We start from the raw sequence: 18,340 nt of genomic DNA, 5'->3' as shown, positions 1-18,340 counted from the left end.
TCATTACAACGTGCTTCATTACAACGTGCTTCATGATAACGTGCTTCATTATAACGTGCTTCATTACAACGTGCTTCATTATAACGTGCTTCATGATAACGTGCTTCATTATAACGTGCTTCATTATAACGTGCTTCATTATAACGTGCTTCATTATAACGTGCTTCATTATAACGTGCTTCATTATAACGTGCTTCATTATAACGTGCTTCATTATAACGTGCTTCATTATAACGTGCTTCATTATAACGTGCTTCATTATAACGTGCTTCATTATAACGTGCTTCATTATAACGTGCTTCATTATAACGTGCTTCATTATAACGTGCTTCATTATAACGTGCTTCATTATAACGTGCTTCATTATAACGTGCTTCATTATAACGTGCTTCATTATAACGTGCTTCATTATAACGTGCTTCATGATAACGTGCTTCATTACAACGTGCTTCATTATAACGTGCTTCATTATAACGTGCTTCATGATAACGTGCTTCATTATAACGTGCTTCATTATAACGTGCTTCATTATAACGTGCTTCATTATAACGTGCTTCATGATAACGTGCTTCATTATAACGTGCTTCATTATAACGTGCTTCATTATAACGTGCTTCATGATAACGTGCTTCATGATAACGTGCTTCATTATAACGTGCTTCATTATAACGTGCTTCATTATAACGTGCTTCATTATAACGGGCTTCATTATAACGTGCTTCATTATAACGTGCTTCATTATAACGTGCTTCATTATAACGTGCTTCATTATAACGTGCTTCATTATAACGTGCTTCATTATAACGTGCTTCATTATAACGTGCTTCATTATAACGGGCTTCATTATAACGTGCTTCATTATAACGGGCTTCATTATAACGTGCTTCATTATAACGTGCTTCATTATAACGTGCTTCATTATAACGTGCTTCATTATAACGTGCTTCATTATAACGTGCTTCATTATAACGTGCTTCATTATAACGTGCTTCATTATAACGTGCTTCATTATAACGTGCTTCATTATAACGTGCTTCATGATAACGTGCTTCATTACAACGTGCTTCATTATAACGTGCTTCATTATAACGTGCTTCATGATAACGTGCTTCATGATAACGTGCTTCATTATAACGTGCTTCATTATAACGTGCTTCATGATAACGTGCTTCATTATAACGTGCTTCATTACAACGTGCTTCATTATAACGTGCTTCATGATAACGTGCTTCATGATAACGGGCTTCATGATAACGTGCTTCATGATAACGTGCTTCATTATAACGTGCTTCATTATAACGTGCTTCATTATAACGGGCTTCATTATAACGTGCTTCATTATAACGTGCTTCATTATAACGTGCTTCATTATAACGTGCTTCATGATAACGTGCTTCATTACAACGTGCTTCATTATAACGTGCTTCATTATAACGTGCTTCATTATAACGTGCTTCATTACAACGTGCTTCATGATAACGTGCTTCATTATAACGTGCTTCATTATAACGTGCTTCATTATAACGTGCTTCATTATAACGTGCTTCATTATAACGTGCTTCATGATAACGTGCTTCATGATAACGTGCTTCATTATAACGTGCTTCATTATAACGTGCTTCATTATAACGTGCTTCATGATAACGTGCTTCATGATAACGTGCTTCATGATAACGGGCTTCATTATAACGTGCTTCATTATAACGTGCTTCATTATAACGTGCTTCATTATAACGTGCTTCATTATAACGTGCTTCATTATAACGTGCTTCATGATAACGTGCTTCATTATAACGTGCTTCATTATAACGTGCTTCATTATAACGTGCTTCATTATAACGTGCTTCATTATAACGTGCTTCATTATAACGTGCTTCATTATTAGCTCCTGCTTAGCATTAAAAGCACAACATAAACATGTTATTCATGCCTTTGTCCACCTTCATAAATCTCATATACGTACCCTAAAGAGATCTGATGTGTGAGTGCTCACCGTCCTTCTCCTCTGAGGATCAGCGCGCCGGACTCCTGGAGGTTTCTGTAATCCGTGACTCAGGGAGGCATGACGCCCGAGGAGGCTTCACACCGTCCCGCGCCAGCTTTATGGAAAGGTTCAGACACCTCGTATTATCCTAATGAACTGACCGGGGTGGGGGGGGACTGTCTGCAGAGGTAAACAGGAGAAAACAAAGGGCCTCACACACACACACACACACACACACACACACACACACACACACACACACACACACACACACACACACACACACACACACACACACACACACACACACACATGGAAAATTTGAATCAGAATGCCCTTTTTTTGCCGGAGGAAATTGTTTCTCTTGCTCCACTGAGGATAACATAGCAGATAAATGGAACAAATACAAATAAAAGACACACTATTTATACAAACACAAGAAGTTGAAGTAAGAGTTTGCAATAAAAGGATCAAATAAAACACAATATGTATAAAAACATGAGAAGTAGAAGTAAAAATGTGCACAGAAGTACATAGCATTCAGTCCTTGAGGTGTTCATGAGTGTTGTTTATAATGAGCTATAATAAAGCAAAGAGAGGAGTCACACTCAAGGACAAGAGCATATACCACAAAGACTGAAAGACTTCACAACTCGCTGCGATGATGACACGTGAAGAAGAGGAGACGCACAGAGCGAGAGGAAAAACACATTCATTAGAACAGGTCACAAACAGCGGGGGTCACTTTATATTTACCTGTTAAACTGGACCCCCGCGGTGCCAACACACCAACGCTCAGTCTGTGAGATACAGCAGACCTGTGTGTGTGTGTGTGTGTGTGCGTGTGTGTGTGTGTGTGTGTGTGTGTGTGTGTGTGTGTGTGTGTGTGTGTGTGTGTGTGTGTGTGTGTGTGTACAGCGTGAGCCTTGTGGCCTTGGTGTGAACTGGGATTTTAAAAATGGACAGCAAGCACAACAGATGCTATTTCATCCATGTGATGCTTTATGACGTCACAGATGGCAAATGAGACGCACAAATATCTGCCTTTTGTTTTTCTGTGGGAGAAGAGGCGTCTGTAAACAGTTATATGATTCCTAAACTCTGGAATGGAAGTTTTTTAAATCATCAGCTCTCTGGAAGTTGTAAAAATGTGCAGAAAACCAAATCCAGAGTTTACCGGAGAGGTGAGACCTGAGTACTTCTACTTTACTCAAGTACAAGACCTGAGTACTTCTACTTTACTCAAGTACAAGATCTGAGTACTTCTACTTTACTCAAGAACAAGATCTGAGTACTTCTACTTTACTCAAGAACAAGATCTGAGTACTTCTACTTTACTCAAGTACAAGACCTGAGTACTTCTACTTTACTCAAGTACAAGATCTGAGTATTTCTACTTTTACTCAAGTACAAGACCTGAGTACTTCTACTTTACTCAAGTACAAGATCTGAGTACTTCTACTTTTACTCAAGTACAAGACCTGAGTACTTCTACTTTTACTCAAGTACAAGATCTGAGTACTTCTACTTTACTCAAGTACAAGATCTGAGTACTTCTACTTTACTCAAGTACAAGACCTGAGTACTTCTACTTTACTCAAGTACAAGACCTGAGTACTTCTACTTTACTCAAGAACAAGATCTGAGTACTTCTACTTTACTCAAGTACAAGATCTGAGTACTTCTACTTTACTCAAGTACAAGACCTGAGTACTTCTACTTTACTCAAGTACAAGATCTGAGTACTTCTACTTTACTCAAGTACAAGATCTGAGTACTTCTACTTTTACTCAAGTACAAGATCTGAGTACTTCTACTTTTACTCAAGTACAAGACCTGAGTACTTCTACTTTACTCAAGTACAAGATCTGAGTACTTCTACTTTTACTCAAGTACAAGACCTGAGTACTTCTACTTTTACTCAAGTACAAGATCTGAGTACTTCTACTTTACTCAAGTACAAGACCTGAGTACTTCTACTTTACTCAAGTACAAGATCTGAGTACTTCTACTTTTACTCAAGTACAAGACCTGAGTACTTCTACTTTACTCAAGTACAAGATCTGAGTACTTCTACTTTACTCAAGTACAAGACCTGAGTACTTCTACTTGTACAGTAACAGAGTATTCCTGCTGTAACTGAAATGGAGTCCTTCTCCTCCCCTGCAGAAACACACAGTCTTCAGTTGTCCTCCGCTGCAGCCGGTCAGGTTGCTACCTGTCCGCCTCGCTGTGTGCTCAGAGGTTCAGGTAAATTCCTCGGTGACACCTGGAAGCTGAGGCTCAGCGCAGGAAGCTAAAGAAACATGAAGGTCCTGAGGATCCACACCATGCAGACACTGCAGTATGACCAGGGGACGTGGACCCTTCCCTAGAGGTGTACAAGTACTCATACAAGTACAAGGTCCTGGACTTCCCTAAAAGTAGAAGTACTCAGGTCTTGTACTTGAGTAAAGTAGAAGTACTCAGGTCTTGTACTGGAGTAAAGTAGAAGTACTCAGGTCTTGTACTTGAGTCAAAGTAGAAGTACTCAGATCTTGTACTTGAGTAAAGTAGAAGTACTCAGGTCTTGTACTGGAGTAAAAGTAAAAGTACTCATGTCTTGTACTTGAGTAAAGTAGAAATACTCAGGTCTTGTACTTGAGTCAAAGTAGAAGTACTCAGATCTTGTACTTGAGTAAAGTAGAAGTACTCAGGTCTTGTACTTGAGTCAAAGTAGAAGTACTCAGGTCTTGTACTGAGTAAAGTAGAAGTACTCAGATCTTGTACTTGAGTAAAAGTAAAAGTACTCATGTCTTGTACTTGAGTAAAGTAGAAATACTCAGGTTTTATACTTGAGTCAAAGTAGAAGTACTCAGATCTTGTACTTGAGTAAAGTAGAAGTACTCAGGTCTTGTACTTGAGTAAAAGTAAAAGTACTCATGTCTTGTACTTGAGTAAAGTAGAAGTACTCAGATCTTGTACTTGAGTAAAGTAGAAATACTCAGGTCTTTTACTTGAGTCAAAGTAGAAGTACTCAGGTCTTGTACTTGAGTAAAGTAGAAGTACTCAGATCTTGTACTTGAGTAAAAGTAGAAGTACTCATGTCTTGTACTTGAGTAAAGTAGAAGTACTCAGGTTTTTACTTGAGTCAAAGTAGAAGTACTCAGATCTTGTACTTGAGTAAAGTAGAAGTACTCAGATCTTGTACTTGAGTAAAGTAGAAGTACTCAGGTCTTGTACTTGAGTAAAGTAGAAGTACTCAGGTCTTGTACTTGAGTAAAGTAGAAGTACTCAGATCTTGTACTTGAGTAAAGTAGAAGTACTCAGGTCTTGTACTTGAGTAAAGTAGAAGTACTCAGGTCTTGTACTTGAGTAAAGTAGAAGTACTCAGGTCTTGTACTTGAGTAAAGTAGAAGTACTCAGGTCTTGTACTTGAGTAAAGTAGAAGTACTCAGCTTCTTGTACTTGAGTAAAAGTAGAAGTACTCAGATTTGTACTTGAGTAAAGTAGAAGTACTCAGGTCTTGTACTTGAGTAAAGTAGAAGTACTCAGGTCTTGTACTTGAGTAAAAGTAGAAGTACTCAGGTCTTGTACTTGAGTAAAGTAGAAGTACTCAGATCTTGTACTTGAGTAAAGTAGAAGTACTCAGGTCTTGTACTTGAGTAAAGTAGAAGTACTCAGGTCTTGTACTTGAGTAAAGTAGAAGTACTCAGGTCTTGTACTTGAGTAAAGTAGAAGTACTCAGATCTTGTACTTGAGTAAAGTAGAAGTACTCAGGTCTTGTACTTGAGTAAAGTAGAAGTACTCAGATCTTGTACTTGAGTAAAGTAGAAGTACTCAGATCTTGTACTTGAGTAAAGTAGAAGTACTCAGATCTTGTACTTGAGTAAAGTAGAAGTACTCAGATCTTGTACTTGAGTAAAGTAGAAGTACTCAGATCTTGTACTTGAGTAAAGTAGAAGTACTCAGGTCTTGTACTTGAGTAAAGTAGAAGTACTCAGATCTTGTACTTGAGTAAAGTAGAAGTACTCAGATCTTGTAATTGAGTAAAGTAGAAGTACTCAGATCTTGTACTTGAGTAAAGTAGAAGTACTCAGATCTTGTACTTGAGTAAAGTAGAAGTACTCAGGTCTTGTACTTGAGTAAAGTAGAAGTACTCAGATCTTGTACTTGAGTAAAGTAGAAGTACTCAGATCTTGTACTTGAGTAAAGTAGAAGTACTCAGATCTTGTACTTGAGTAAAGTAGAAGTACTCAGATCTTGTACTTGAGTAAAGTAGAAGTACTCAGATCTTGTACTTGAGTAAAGTAGAAGTACTCAGATCTTGTACTTGAGTAAAGTAGAAGTACTCAGATCTTGTACTTGAGTAAAGTAGAAGTACTCAGGTCTTGTACTTGAGTAAAGTAGAAGTACTCAGATCTTGTACTTGAGTAAAGTAGAAGTACTCAGGTCTTGTACTTGAGTAAAGTAGAAGTACTCAGATCTTGTACTTGAGTAAAGTAGAAGTACTCAGATCTTGTACTTGAGTAAAGTAGAAGTACTCAGGTCTTGTACTTGAGTAAAGTAGAAGTACTCAGATCTTGTACTTGAGTAAAGTAGAAGTACTCAGATCTTGTACTTGAGTAAAGTAGAAGTACTCAGATCTTGTACTTGAGTAAAGTAGAAGTACTCAGATCTTGTACTTGAGTAAACTAGAAGTACTCAGATCTTGTACTTGAGTAAAGTAGAAGTACTCAGGTCTTGTACTTGAGTAAAGTAGAAGTACTCAGATCTTGTACTTGAGTAAAGTAGAAGTACTCAGATCTTGTACTTGAGTAAAGTAGAAGTACTCAGATCTTGTACTTGAGTAAAGTAGAAGTACTCAGGTCTTGTACTTGAGTAAAGTAGAAGTACTCAGATCTTGTACTTGAGTAAAGTAGAAGTACTCAGGTCTTGTACTTGAGTAAAGTAGAAGTACTCAGGTCTTGTACTTGAGTAAAGTAGAAGTACTCAGATCTTGTACTTGAGTAAAGTAGAAGTACTCAGATCTTGTACTTGAGTAAAGTAGAAGTACTCAGATCTTGTACTTGAGTAAAGTAGAAGTACTCAGATCTTGTACTTGAGTAAAGTAGAAGTACTCAGGTCTTGTACTTGAGTAAAGTAGAAGTACTCAGATCTTGTACTTGAGTAAAGTAGAAGTACTCAGATCTTGTACTTGAGTAAGTAGAAGTACTCAGATCTTGTACTTGAGTAAAGTAGAAGTACTCAGATCTTGTACTTGAGTAAAGTAGAAGTACTCAGGTCTTGTACTTGAGTAAAGTAGAAGTACTCAGATCTTGTACTTGAGTAAAGTAGAAGTACTCAGATCTTGTACTTGAGTAAAGTAGAAGTACTCAGATCTTGTACTTGAGTAAAGTAGAAGTACTCAGATCTTGTACTTGAGTAGAAGTACTCAGATCTTATACTTGAGTAACGATCTTGGGCTCCTGGTAGGACCTTTCACACAGAGTCCAACCTAGAGGAGTAGAACCCCTTAATGGTCCCACAGAGCTCAGGGACACTTGGTCTTTCAGGGACTTGAACCCCAGTACTTACTTGTGTGTTAGCTCTGGGTTTAAGGGAAACATCCGGCCTGGAAGCAGCAGGGCTTTCTGCTGGGAAAGAGGTCGATAGAGACCCTGTGTGTTCTGAGGGTTCTACAGGAAATATACGGGGATCTACAGATGAGCCAGGTGGGATCAAACCGGAGCCTCATGCTTTGAGGTGGTTCCTTAGAGAAGAATTAGAGGGAACCCTCACTGGTCCCACAGAGGGAACGTTCTGCAGCCGACCCAAAGGTGAGGCATATGCCAGAATATTTCAGAGATTGTTTATCTGGGTCTTTGTTCTTGCTCTTCACACCCTCTTTTTGTTGGCCAACCTGTGGGTTTGGTTGGTTGAGAGCAGTTTGTTTGTTGCACACACACACACACACACACACACACACACACACACACGTTCCTCCACCCCTCTCCAACTATGTGCCACATGAAAGCCGTGTACAGCCGTCTGTCTGTGTCAGCGGTGTGTTATTAACATCCACAGACTCCAGAGTGTCTGCAGCGCTGTCACCTCCCACAACCTGTTTCACACGCACTCTGTGTGTGTGTGTGTGTGTGTGTGTGTGTGTGTGTGTGTGTGTGTGTGTGTGTGTGTGTGTGTGTGCGTGCGTGCGTGCGTGCGTGCGTGTGTGTGTAATAAAGAGATGGGTGCAACCTGTATCTATTGTGTGACTCACTCGGGCAGACACACCAACATCGTCAGCACACTTTCAACGCCTTTGTGTGTGTGTGTGTGTGTGTGTGTGTGTGTGTGTGTGTGTGTGTGTGTGTGTGTGTGTGTGTGTGTGTGTGTGTGTGTGTGTGTGTGTGTGTGTGTGTGTGTGTGTGTTTACTGCTTTCACATTCAAATACACGCTTCAATAACACACTTGGAGCCGATTCAAATATAGACATTTTATTTTTAATGATTTTTTGGGAAACATGAAATAAAAAAGCTCCTCGGGCACAAACTGCTGCGCCGCTCTGTGTTCTACAGCTGCACTATAAATAAAGACGACCTGAGCACAGCACCAATAACATTATCAAGAATATAATACAACCTACATTTTCTATGTTTAGCACCAACTTGCTTTTGTTCCCACAGTTTTCATCGTTACCTTGGTGTAGAGTTGGAGAAATTAGCCTTCAGAAGCAACACAGAGTTTGAAAGATGTGGCGTTTATAAGGAGAGTCTAAATCATTAAAGGCATTGCATCATGGGAGTTGTAGTTCCAGCATTTCTAATAATTGATAAGTCGTAGAGAGGCCTAATGACGCCTTCGTTGATTCCTTTTCGCCTCTTGCATGAGTTCACAACACTCACTCTTGAAAGTCTGGCCTGTAAGCAGCAGGTGTTTCTGTTGGGAAAGAGGAGAGCGAGCTGAGGTAAAACACAACCAAAACAAGGAGCTAAAAGACACTAAAACGCTCCGTAGAGCCGACGGGAACTGCTCTGTGGGATTGTCAGAGGAAGAACGTCTCATGAGTCATTGCAAATGGATGAGCTTCTTTTAGCTCATGGTTTTGGTTAGCTGCTGCTGTTCCTTAAAGTACAGTTAAAGAAAACCAACCCAAACAAGGAGCTGAAAGACACTAAATGCACTGAAGAGCTGAGCGTATCTGCAGAGTGCTTGGTGGGAGACTACTATGAACGTCTCATGCATCATTGCTAAATGATTTAACTTCTCTTAGCTCTTTGTTTTGGTTTCCTGCCTGTAATACCGCTGAAAGCTACCTGGTTTCCAGCAGATTGAAGCTGTTTTCAGTGAAAAAGCTCCGATAAACCCACTTAGCAACTAGCCCAGCAGAAAACCAGCAGTCTGTATTCCTGCCAATTATTGTGTGTACTTTTATTACTTTTAAACGCAAACATTGTCAGGACAGACTTTCCTTAAAATGAGCTGAAGCTACAAAAATACATTAAGTCTTAATGTCCTTAAGGACAGTTTCTCTGGAACATTGGTTTGAAGTAGGTTAGTAAAACCGCCACTCGTAGATAATTCAGTGTTTGTCTCGGCTGACGTTTTATTTTGAAGGCCTCTCAGTGTTCACGGTCCGACAACAGAGTCCAGTTTTCAGTAAATTTAAAGCCAAACTCATCTTGAAATTTGCCGTTCTAGCCGGGGAAACGTCAGTAGTATTCAGGTTCGGAGGGAAAACGTTGTGTCCGAAGCTCTTTCCAAATTAAGAGAAGGCCGGAGTTTTTTAGGCATAAATAGGGTTCAAAATATTACATATACAAAATATTTTCTGTCATCAGTGATTTTAAATAAGGATTTGACATCAGTCTGACTTCACTCTTGTCTCCGTTCATAAGTTCATAAACTTCAGAGCCGAGGGGAACTTTTTCTAATCCACAGGAAATCCAGACATGGGAATTTAACCGTCAGGACTCGGATGATCCCCGTCCAAATCCTCCAGAGGAGTCCCTGCGAGGCGCTGTCAGTAGACCCCCAGACTCTGTGAGGCTGACGCTTCCGTCGGCCCCGCCGGAGGAAGTCCTAAATGTGGCCCCTGCTGCTGGTACCAGTCCTGGGGGGGGAACTCTCCCATGCAGGCGGGCGAGGAATCCAGTGGCGGCTGGAAGGGATCCTGGACTCTGCTGCTGGGATCCATCATGGCGTTACTCTTGACGTCGCCGCTGACGTTTGTGTCGCCGCCCTCGTTGTTGGTGTTGTTTTCCCACACAGCCGGGGAGGGGGGGGAGTTGCACGCCATGGAGTCGCTGGCGTCCGGACTGTGCTCCAGAGGAATGTCGCCCAGAGGAAACTCCCCGTTCTTGTAGAGCTTCTTGAACTTGGAGCGACGGTTCTGGAACCAGATCTTGACCTGGAACACAGAGTCGAAAGTTGGGATCAGGAAAACTTTAAGCAATTGCATTTCCAATATTCACTCGCAATATGAGGTCAAATCCAACCAAAACAAAAAGCTAAAAGACTCTTAAACGCTGTGAGGGACAGAAGCAATATTTAAAACGGTGTTTGTTCTGAGATATGTTTATACAAATGATTGTATTTATCTTTTTATCTTTTTTCAAAATCTTTCATTTTAACTTCTTGTAATTCGAAAAAGTCTAAATTTTATTTCATTTTTAATTGCACATTCTTTTGTTACCATCTCATGTTTACGTATTTTTATCTAATATTATTATTATTTTTATTATTATTATTATTATTATTAATATTATTATTATTATTATTATTATTATTATTATTATTATTATTATTATTAATATTATTGTTATTATTATTATTATTATTATTATTAATATTATTATTATTATTATTATTATTGTTATTATTATTATTATTATTATTTTTATTTTTATTTTTATTATTATTATTATTATTATTGTTATTATTATTATTATTATTATTATTATTATTATTTTTATTTTTATTTTTATTATTATTATTATTATTATCAGTATTTTATTTTATTCATTTTGAAACATTTTCATTCCAACTTCATCCATAAATAAAGTGTTCTGATTGGCCTGCAGCGATGATGTCACCGATCATTCACAGCTCCTGTGATTTGTTTATCCAACAATAAATCGGTGCGAGCCACATCCCATAACATGACACTGTTTGAGCGGGAGTGTGACTGCCTCTGTGTTTTCTTAAAGCGCATGTTAGCAGTCAGGTTCATAATGATTTACAGCAGCGGTGGTAAAGCAACCCGCAGCACAGGTTCAGGTTTTATCACCTGGGCACAGGTAATTCATGAGGCCGTAAATCATCACACAGGAAGAGAAACACTGCAGGAACCCGACTGATCTCTGTCAACACTGCAAACACGTCTGTACTGTAGTGTGTTTCTCCTGTCGGATAAGGTCCTGCAAATCAAGGTTTTAGAATTACTCATAGCTTTAAGATGCTGCATCGTCCAGGATATTTGGATCTGATGTCCTCTTCTTCTGCTTTGTTCTTTAAATCTTAATCGCTCGGCTTTCTACACTTTGTGTCCTCACAGGCATGACATGCAAAGACAAGCTCAAACAGAATAACAGGGCTTCGTGTGGCCCCAGTGGCATAATGGATAAGGCACTGACCATCGGGGGTGGCATATCTTAGTATTGTAGGTTTTTAGAGTGATAACCAATGTTAAAACATAAGTTTCCTATAAATACCGTGGGCCCGGCATAACGCTGAATCATGTCAGGATTTAAAGACTCAAAACGCTGAGTCATGTCAGGGTTTTTAGGACTCATAAAGCTGAGTCATGTCAGGGTTTTAAGGACTCATAACGCTGAGTCATGTCAGGGTTTTTAAGGACTCATAACGCTGAGTCATGTCAGGGTTTTTAAGGACTCATAAAGCGGAGTCATGTCAGGGTTTTTAAGGACTCATAACGCTGAGTCATGTCAGGGTTTTTAAGGACTCATAACGCTGAGTCATGTCAGGGTTTAAAGACTCATAAAGCGGAGTCATGTCAGGGTTTTTAGGACTCATAACGCTGAGTCATGTCAGGGTTTAAAGACTCATAAAGCGGAGTCATGTCAGGGTTTAAAGACTCATAACGCTGAGTCATGTCAGGGTTTTTAGGACTCATAACGCTGAGTCATGTCAGGGTTTAAAGACTCATAAAGCGGAGTCATGTCAGGGTTTTTAGGACTCATAACGCTGAGTCATGTCAGGGTTTAAAGACTCATAAAGCTGAGTCATGTCAGGGTTTAAAGACTCATAACGCTGAGTCATGTCAGGGTTTTTAGGACTCATAACGCTGAGTCATGTCAGGGTTTAAAGACTCATAACGCGGAGTCATGTCAGGGTTTAAAGACTCATAAAGCGGAGTCATGTCAGGGTTTAAAGACTCATAACGCTGAGTCATGTCAGGGTTTTTAGGACTCATAACGCTGAGTCATGTCAGGGTTTAAAGACTCATAACGCGGAGTCATGTCAGAGTTTTAGGACTCATAACGCTGAGTCATGTCAGGGTTTAAAGACTCATAATGCTGAGTCATGTCAGGGTTTTTAGGACTCATAACGCTGAGTCATGTCAGGGTTTAAAGACTCATAACTCCCTACCTGAGTCTGGGTGAGTCCCAGCTGAGCGGCCAGCTCGGCTCTCTCCGGCAGAGCGAGGTACTGGGCGGTCTGGAAGCGTCTCTGCAGGACGGCGAGCTGGTAGCTGGAGTAAATGGTCCGAGGTTTCCGGATCTTCTTCGGCTTCCCGTTGACCATCCGCACCTCCACGTCCGGCTCCTCTTTCACTACGGAAAGAAACGGGAAAAGGTCAAGTAGTGCTCCTCTTGGAGAGTTTGTGGAACCTCACACACTCCTGTATATACATATAGACATCTGTTATGTATTTATAGTTGGTTTATATTTCCATTTTGCAAAGATGTATTTTGTGTTCTTTTATCTTTGCATCCCTGATTTTATTTTGATATATTTTATTATTCCTTCATTATATTTTTGATTAATCCTGGGTTTATATAAATTGTATTTGATTTTTTATTTTTACTGCAAATTTTCAATTGATTTTCTAATGTTTCTTTAAATATTTTAATTCTGATATATTTTGACTTCTTTCATTTCTTTTATTGCACTTTTTAGTAATATTTGTATTACATTTTATTTTACTTTTAAACATTTTCTTTGGACATTTTTACTCAGCTTATATATTTAATTTGACTTCTTATGCTTTTATAAATACGTGTATTCTATTTGATCAAACCTGTATCATTTAAATACCTTTTCTTTTTTAAACTGCACATTTTTCCATCACTTTTTACGTTTCTATTTTATTCATTATTTCAAAAATGGTTGCAAAAAAAAAGCAACAATCCCAGTTTCTCCCGGGGTAACTCTGCTGGTAATCGTCCTGCACCTCTCTGGTCTGCTCTCTAACCCCCCCTCCTCTCTCACTCCGGTCTTTTCCTCCAAACATGAGGCCGACGTCTCTCCGGTCTGTCAGAGGGAGACGTCTCTGCACAGAAATAACCCGACCGCTGCAGCCCGACGTCTCATAGGGATTCCTCCTGCAGACGCAGCTTATAATTTTGGTCTGTGTGTGTGTGTGTGTGTGTGTGTGTGTGTGTGTGTGTGTGTGTGTGTGTGTGTGTGTGTGTGTGTGTGTGTGTGTGTGTGTGTGTGTGTGTGTGTGTGTGTGTGATTTAGTGCTGCTTTTCATGTAGCCTGGAGGCCGTCTGTGTATCCCTGTCTGTCTGTCTGTCTGTCTGTCTGTCTGTCTGTCTGTCTGTCTGTCTGTCTGTCTGTCTGTCTGTCTGTCTGTACACACTCATTCTTTTTTAGTCTTTTTATAAGCAAACATCCCAAAATATCTTGTTTACATTAAATCTACACTTTTGTATTTATTGATATTACACCGTGTGTTTGTAATATGTCATGTTCACTATAATGTTTGATTCAGCTGCTGTTGTCCTCATAATGAATCCCCAGGTGAGACCTTTAGAACTGTTTCCCTGAATTTATTACTAAGAGGCAAACATCCAGGATCCTCAGACCCTCTACAGGTGCACCATAGAGAGCATCCTGACCGGCCTGCAGCGCCAGGACCAAAACCCCCAGACTCAGAGACAGTTTCATTAAGGCTGAGAAACCCCTGAGCTGCGCTGTCTTTGTTTCTATTCATTTTGAATGTCTTGTAAATTGCACTGTTGAGATATCGTTGCATACATTACATATTTGAACCGTCGCTGTGTTTTCTGTTTGTATATCAAACCTTTGAATCTTGAATGTATTATTTGGTATCTGTCTTGATGATGCCTCCACTCGTGCACGATAAGGAACGTGCATGAGATGATTCAAAGCCCTTCATGTCTAGAGATATCTAACCGTTATCCAAACTAGAAAATAACATTCAGTCAATAAAATGTGAAAAGAAAATCTAACATTTTTCTCCAATTTTCTCTGAGGTGCATGAACGCATCGCAGGGACCTCCGTTCTTATTTCTGTATGTAATCCTTTACTCACATTGTTCTCTAACACATCTGGTTTAGACCATTTGATTGTTATTGGTTATATATTGAGTCTTGATACGAGGTGTTTATTTTGACCCTCTGCCTCCTGTTGTTGTTTGTTTGTTATTTATCTGTCCAGGCAGTGCCTCCACTCCCGCAGCGTGCACGAGAAGGAGCGTGCACGTGAGGACTCAAAGCTCAAGGCTGACTGACGTGTCGGGACTCCTGGTGGCTGAGGGCCAAAGTCCCCGGGGCCGTTTTTCCACCCGGAGTCCCCTCCCAACAGCAGGAATGTCAAGAACCACGTCCATCGAGTCGGTTTCATCGACACGCTCACAAACAACAATAACCAGATTTACAGACGCTAAGACAACGTGTGTGGCTCCAGATGTTCAGATGTATGATCTGTGGGTTTATTTAAGTCACTCTAAGGTGCTTTTATTTACTGATTTGTCTCATATTTTCCATTTTGACGCCCCTTTATATCTCTACTTCACTACATTTTGGATGCCGTATGGAGCAGAACAGTTTTTGATATTAAAACAGTTCCTAAAATGACTTGTGTTGCTCCAAAGATTCTCCTCAGTGTTCCTGTAAAGTCTCTGCAGGATCTGTGTGATAATTTAAGTCACTTTTCACGACACAAACTTATCGTTTTCTCATATTTTAAATGAGAACACTCCTTTATACCTCTACTCCCTTTTACTCCACGCTCCCAAACAACAATACAAGTAAAAACAGGCCGAGGAAAAAAGATTTGAAGACGCTAAGATCAAGTTTGTGGCTCCAGATGTTCAAATATAGGATCTTTGGGAGGATTTCAGTCACTTTTAGCTACATTTGTTTACTGTTTTCTCACATTTGTGCTGAATATTTTCCATTTTCAATCCCCTTTGTATCTCTACTTCACTACGTTTTGGATTCTTGATAAAATGATGTTTGTTGCTCCAAATATTGTCCTAAATGTTCCTGTAAAGTCTCTGCAGGATCTGCGCGTTTATTCATAGTATTCCACATAGGAGACTTGTAATTGTGTGTGTGTGTGTGTGTGTGTGTGTGTGTGTGTGTGTGTGTGTGTGTGTGTGTGTGTGTGTGTGTGTGTGTGTGTGTGTGTGTGTGTGTGTGTGTGTGTGTGTAAGGTTGTTACAAGTCCATTTATTTCCTGTTTTCTCATTTTTACTGAATATTCTCTCGTCTCCACTCCACGACATGTTGGTTATACTTCGTTTTGAAGATGTTAATTAAATGATGTTTGTTGCTCCTAATATTGTAATAAATATTCCTGGGATATCTCTGCAGGGTCTGTGTGTGGATTTAAGTAAAGTTTAAGTGCGTTTCTTTACCATTTTGTCATATTTGTACTGAGTGTTTATTATTGTTATGCCACTTTAATTCTGCATGTAGGTGAAGTGAGGTAATGAGGGTCGTCTCCGTGGTCACATCGGACTTCAATCTGGAGGAAGTTCAAACATGAGCTTCTGATACAGAGAATAATGAGGACAATGAAATATAAAAACCACAATCAGTGAGTCTACAGGTCTCTGTTGAGCTCAGTTGGTGGAGGATGGACTGGGGCTTGGTGCGTGTGGACCCGGGTTCAGATCTTCAGTGCGTCAGTGTCAGTATGTTTACCTGTGTTTACCTATATGTGCAGACTGTGTACATGTACATAAGTCATGTGTGAATATAGTATCTTCATGGTGTCCTCTGTAGTATTCATGAGAAAGTAGATGGCGTCATGGCTCCCTGTCTCCCAGGCTCTGGAAGTGGGAAAACATTTACCTACACCGAGGTGAGTTTACCTGAGTTAATCTCAAAGGTCTTTCCCCCCATATAAACTTTATCTGTGCAGGAACGATCTCCTGTTTCCTCCCCCCCCCCCTGTCCTTATCTCTAAACCTTTGACTCATTTCTTCTGTTCTGAAAATCCCTTTTTATTTCTAAATCAACAGGGGGCAATAAATAACTTACAGCCTGTAAAACACAGATTCTAAACTTCACCTGGCTGTCAGAACTAACTCCACACATGCTTCTGACCCAGATGTCCCGCAGGTGTAGAGGTAGTTTAAAGGAGCTCTGGCTGTTGCTGTTCCTGAGTATGAAGATGTGCAATATGAAGTATAAATACATGTTGGTAACTACTTCTTCTGCACCTGAAATGCATGGTAAAGTACTTTATTTAGATGAAGATAAATGCAGCTGAAGCGACTTCTTATAACATATCCATGACACATATTGGCAGGGTATATATTGTTAGAGTCCCAGGTCTCCACTTCACTTAATATTTCATTCATTCTGACACCACTAACATGTTGATCTACATTTAAAGGCCACGTTTAAGAGCATCATCTCCAAAATATGTATGAAATGCCTTCTAAATAGATGTTGTGCGTAATGGAAACGTGTCCTCCGTGCGTAAATCTCATGCGCAATTACCGGGTTTAAACGGCTAGACATGAGCCATCAGCCTCAGGTGGTCACTGAGGCTTTCCTGGACACAAGGTGAGGACATGTTTTCACAAAGATGAGTCTAAAGACCACTTTTCCTTCACCTCTACGTAAACAGCTGTTATAACTTCTGGTGTTCACTCACCGTCCTGAAGCGCCGCGGCCTCCCGGCTGTACGCACCGTGCTCCCGGTACGCGGACTGTGGGTACGTGTACTCTGCTTTGCCCACAGGGTAAGCACCCCCCATCCCGTGCAGGTTGTAGTGGTACGCGTAAGGGTTCATGTGCTGCCCCGAGTACTGCTGCTGCTGCGCCGCCGCGTAGAAATCCTGCGCGCCGTGGAGCGCACCGTGTCCGCTGTAAAAGCCCATGTCCGGGGAGGAGGACTCCGGCAGGGTCGGGGAGTCTTTGGTGGCCGAGAGGCAGCTCATGGGGAGGGAAGGCTTCTTCTCCTCGAAGGCGGGTGAGGAGAGCCCGTTCATGTCGCTGAGAGCAGCGGAGGAGTCTGGCGTCTCCAGAGCGCCGGGCTACAGCTCCAGCTGATAATTACAGGGCGCGCCAAGCCAAGCCGGGCCAGGCAGGACCGAGGGAGTGGAAGGCAGCTTCTCATTGGCTGCCCCCCCCCCCCCCCCCCCACCCTGAGGCCACACTGCCTGTCGCCGGTCTGGCTCGCTGCTCCTCCCGCAGAAACCTCCACTGAGCCGCAGCACCGCCTGGAGACTCCTCCACACTGCGCCTCCACACACGGGAAGAAGTACTCAGATCTTGTACTTGAGTAAGGTAGAAGTACTCAGATCTTGTACTTGAGTAAAAGTAGAAGTACTCAGATCTTGTACTTGAGTAAAAGTAGAAGTACTCAGATCTTGTACTTGAGTAAAGTAGAAGTACTCAGATCTTGTACTTGAGTAAAAGTAGAAGTACTCAGGTCTTGTACTTGAGTAAAGTAGAAGTACTCAGATCTGGTACTTGAGTAAAGTAGAAGTACTCAGATCTTGTACTTGAGTAAAAGTAGAAGTACTCAGATCTTGTACTTGAGTAAAAGTAGAAGTACTCAGATCTTGTACTTGAGTAAAGTAGAAGTACTCAGGTCTTGTACTTGAGTAAAGTAGAAGTACTCAGATCTTGTACTTGAGTAAAAGTAGAAGTACCAGAGTGTAGGAATACTACAGAGCTTATGTTCTGTTCTTCTATATCTCTTCATCAGGTGTCCTCGACCCCTCAAAGCTTCACACACTACGAGTCATTCACACCTCATTCATGGAGAGCAACACCACAGGCTAACACACACACACACACATACACACACACACACACACCACCGTTGGCCATCCGGAGCCGTTCAGGGTTCAGTATCTTGCCCGAGGACACATCCACATGCTGACTGCAGGGCTGGGATCCAACCAGCAGCCCACTGGTGGGAAGATGACTGCACTCCCTCG

General features: G+C 40.8%; 1 protein-coding gene across 1 annotated transcript; it reads right to left on the bottom strand.

Annotated features, from left to right (window-relative positions):
- Positions 1-8,424: 8,424 nt before the first annotated feature.
- On the bottom strand, positions 8,425-17,428 carry LOC134877503 (homeobox protein Dlx3b-like). The gene is made up of 3 exons (XM_063903022.1): positions 17,047-17,428; positions 12,555-12,739; positions 8,425-10,353 (listed from the first exon to the last, which is right to left on the bottom strand). Exons 1-3 carry the CDS (start codon positions 17,381-17,383, stop codon positions 9,967-9,969), a joined length of 909 nt encoding a protein of 302 aa, XP_063759092.1. The 5' UTR covers positions 17,384-17,428; the 3' UTR covers positions 8,425-9,966.
- Between the last annotated feature and the right edge of the window lie 912 nt (positions 17,429-18,340).

Source organism: Eleginops maclovinus, chromosome 16 (genome assembly GCF_036324505.1).
Source record: "Eleginops maclovinus isolate JMC-PN-2008 ecotype Puerto Natales chromosome 16, JC_Emac_rtc_rv5, whole genome shotgun sequence".
Lineage (NCBI taxonomy): Eukaryota > Metazoa > Chordata > Actinopteri > Perciformes > Eleginopidae > Eleginops > Eleginops maclovinus.
The sequence above is the reverse complement of the archived record's forward strand: the minus strand, read 5'-3'. Positions and strand labels throughout refer to the sequence as shown.

Coding starts and splice junctions, on each gene's coding strand:
- LOC134877503 (XM_063903022.1), bottom strand. CDS start 17,383: ATGAACGGGCTCTCCTCACCCGCCTTCGAGGAGAAGAAGCCTTCCCTC. Junction 12,740..17,046: donor GGCCGCGGCGCTTCAGGACG/GTGAGTGAACAC, acceptor TTCTTTCCGTAG/TGAAAGAGGAGCCGGACGTG. Junction 10,354..12,554: donor TGGGACTCACCCAGACTCAG/GTAGGGAGTTAT, acceptor TCTGTGTTCCAG/GTCAAGATCTGGTTCCAGAA.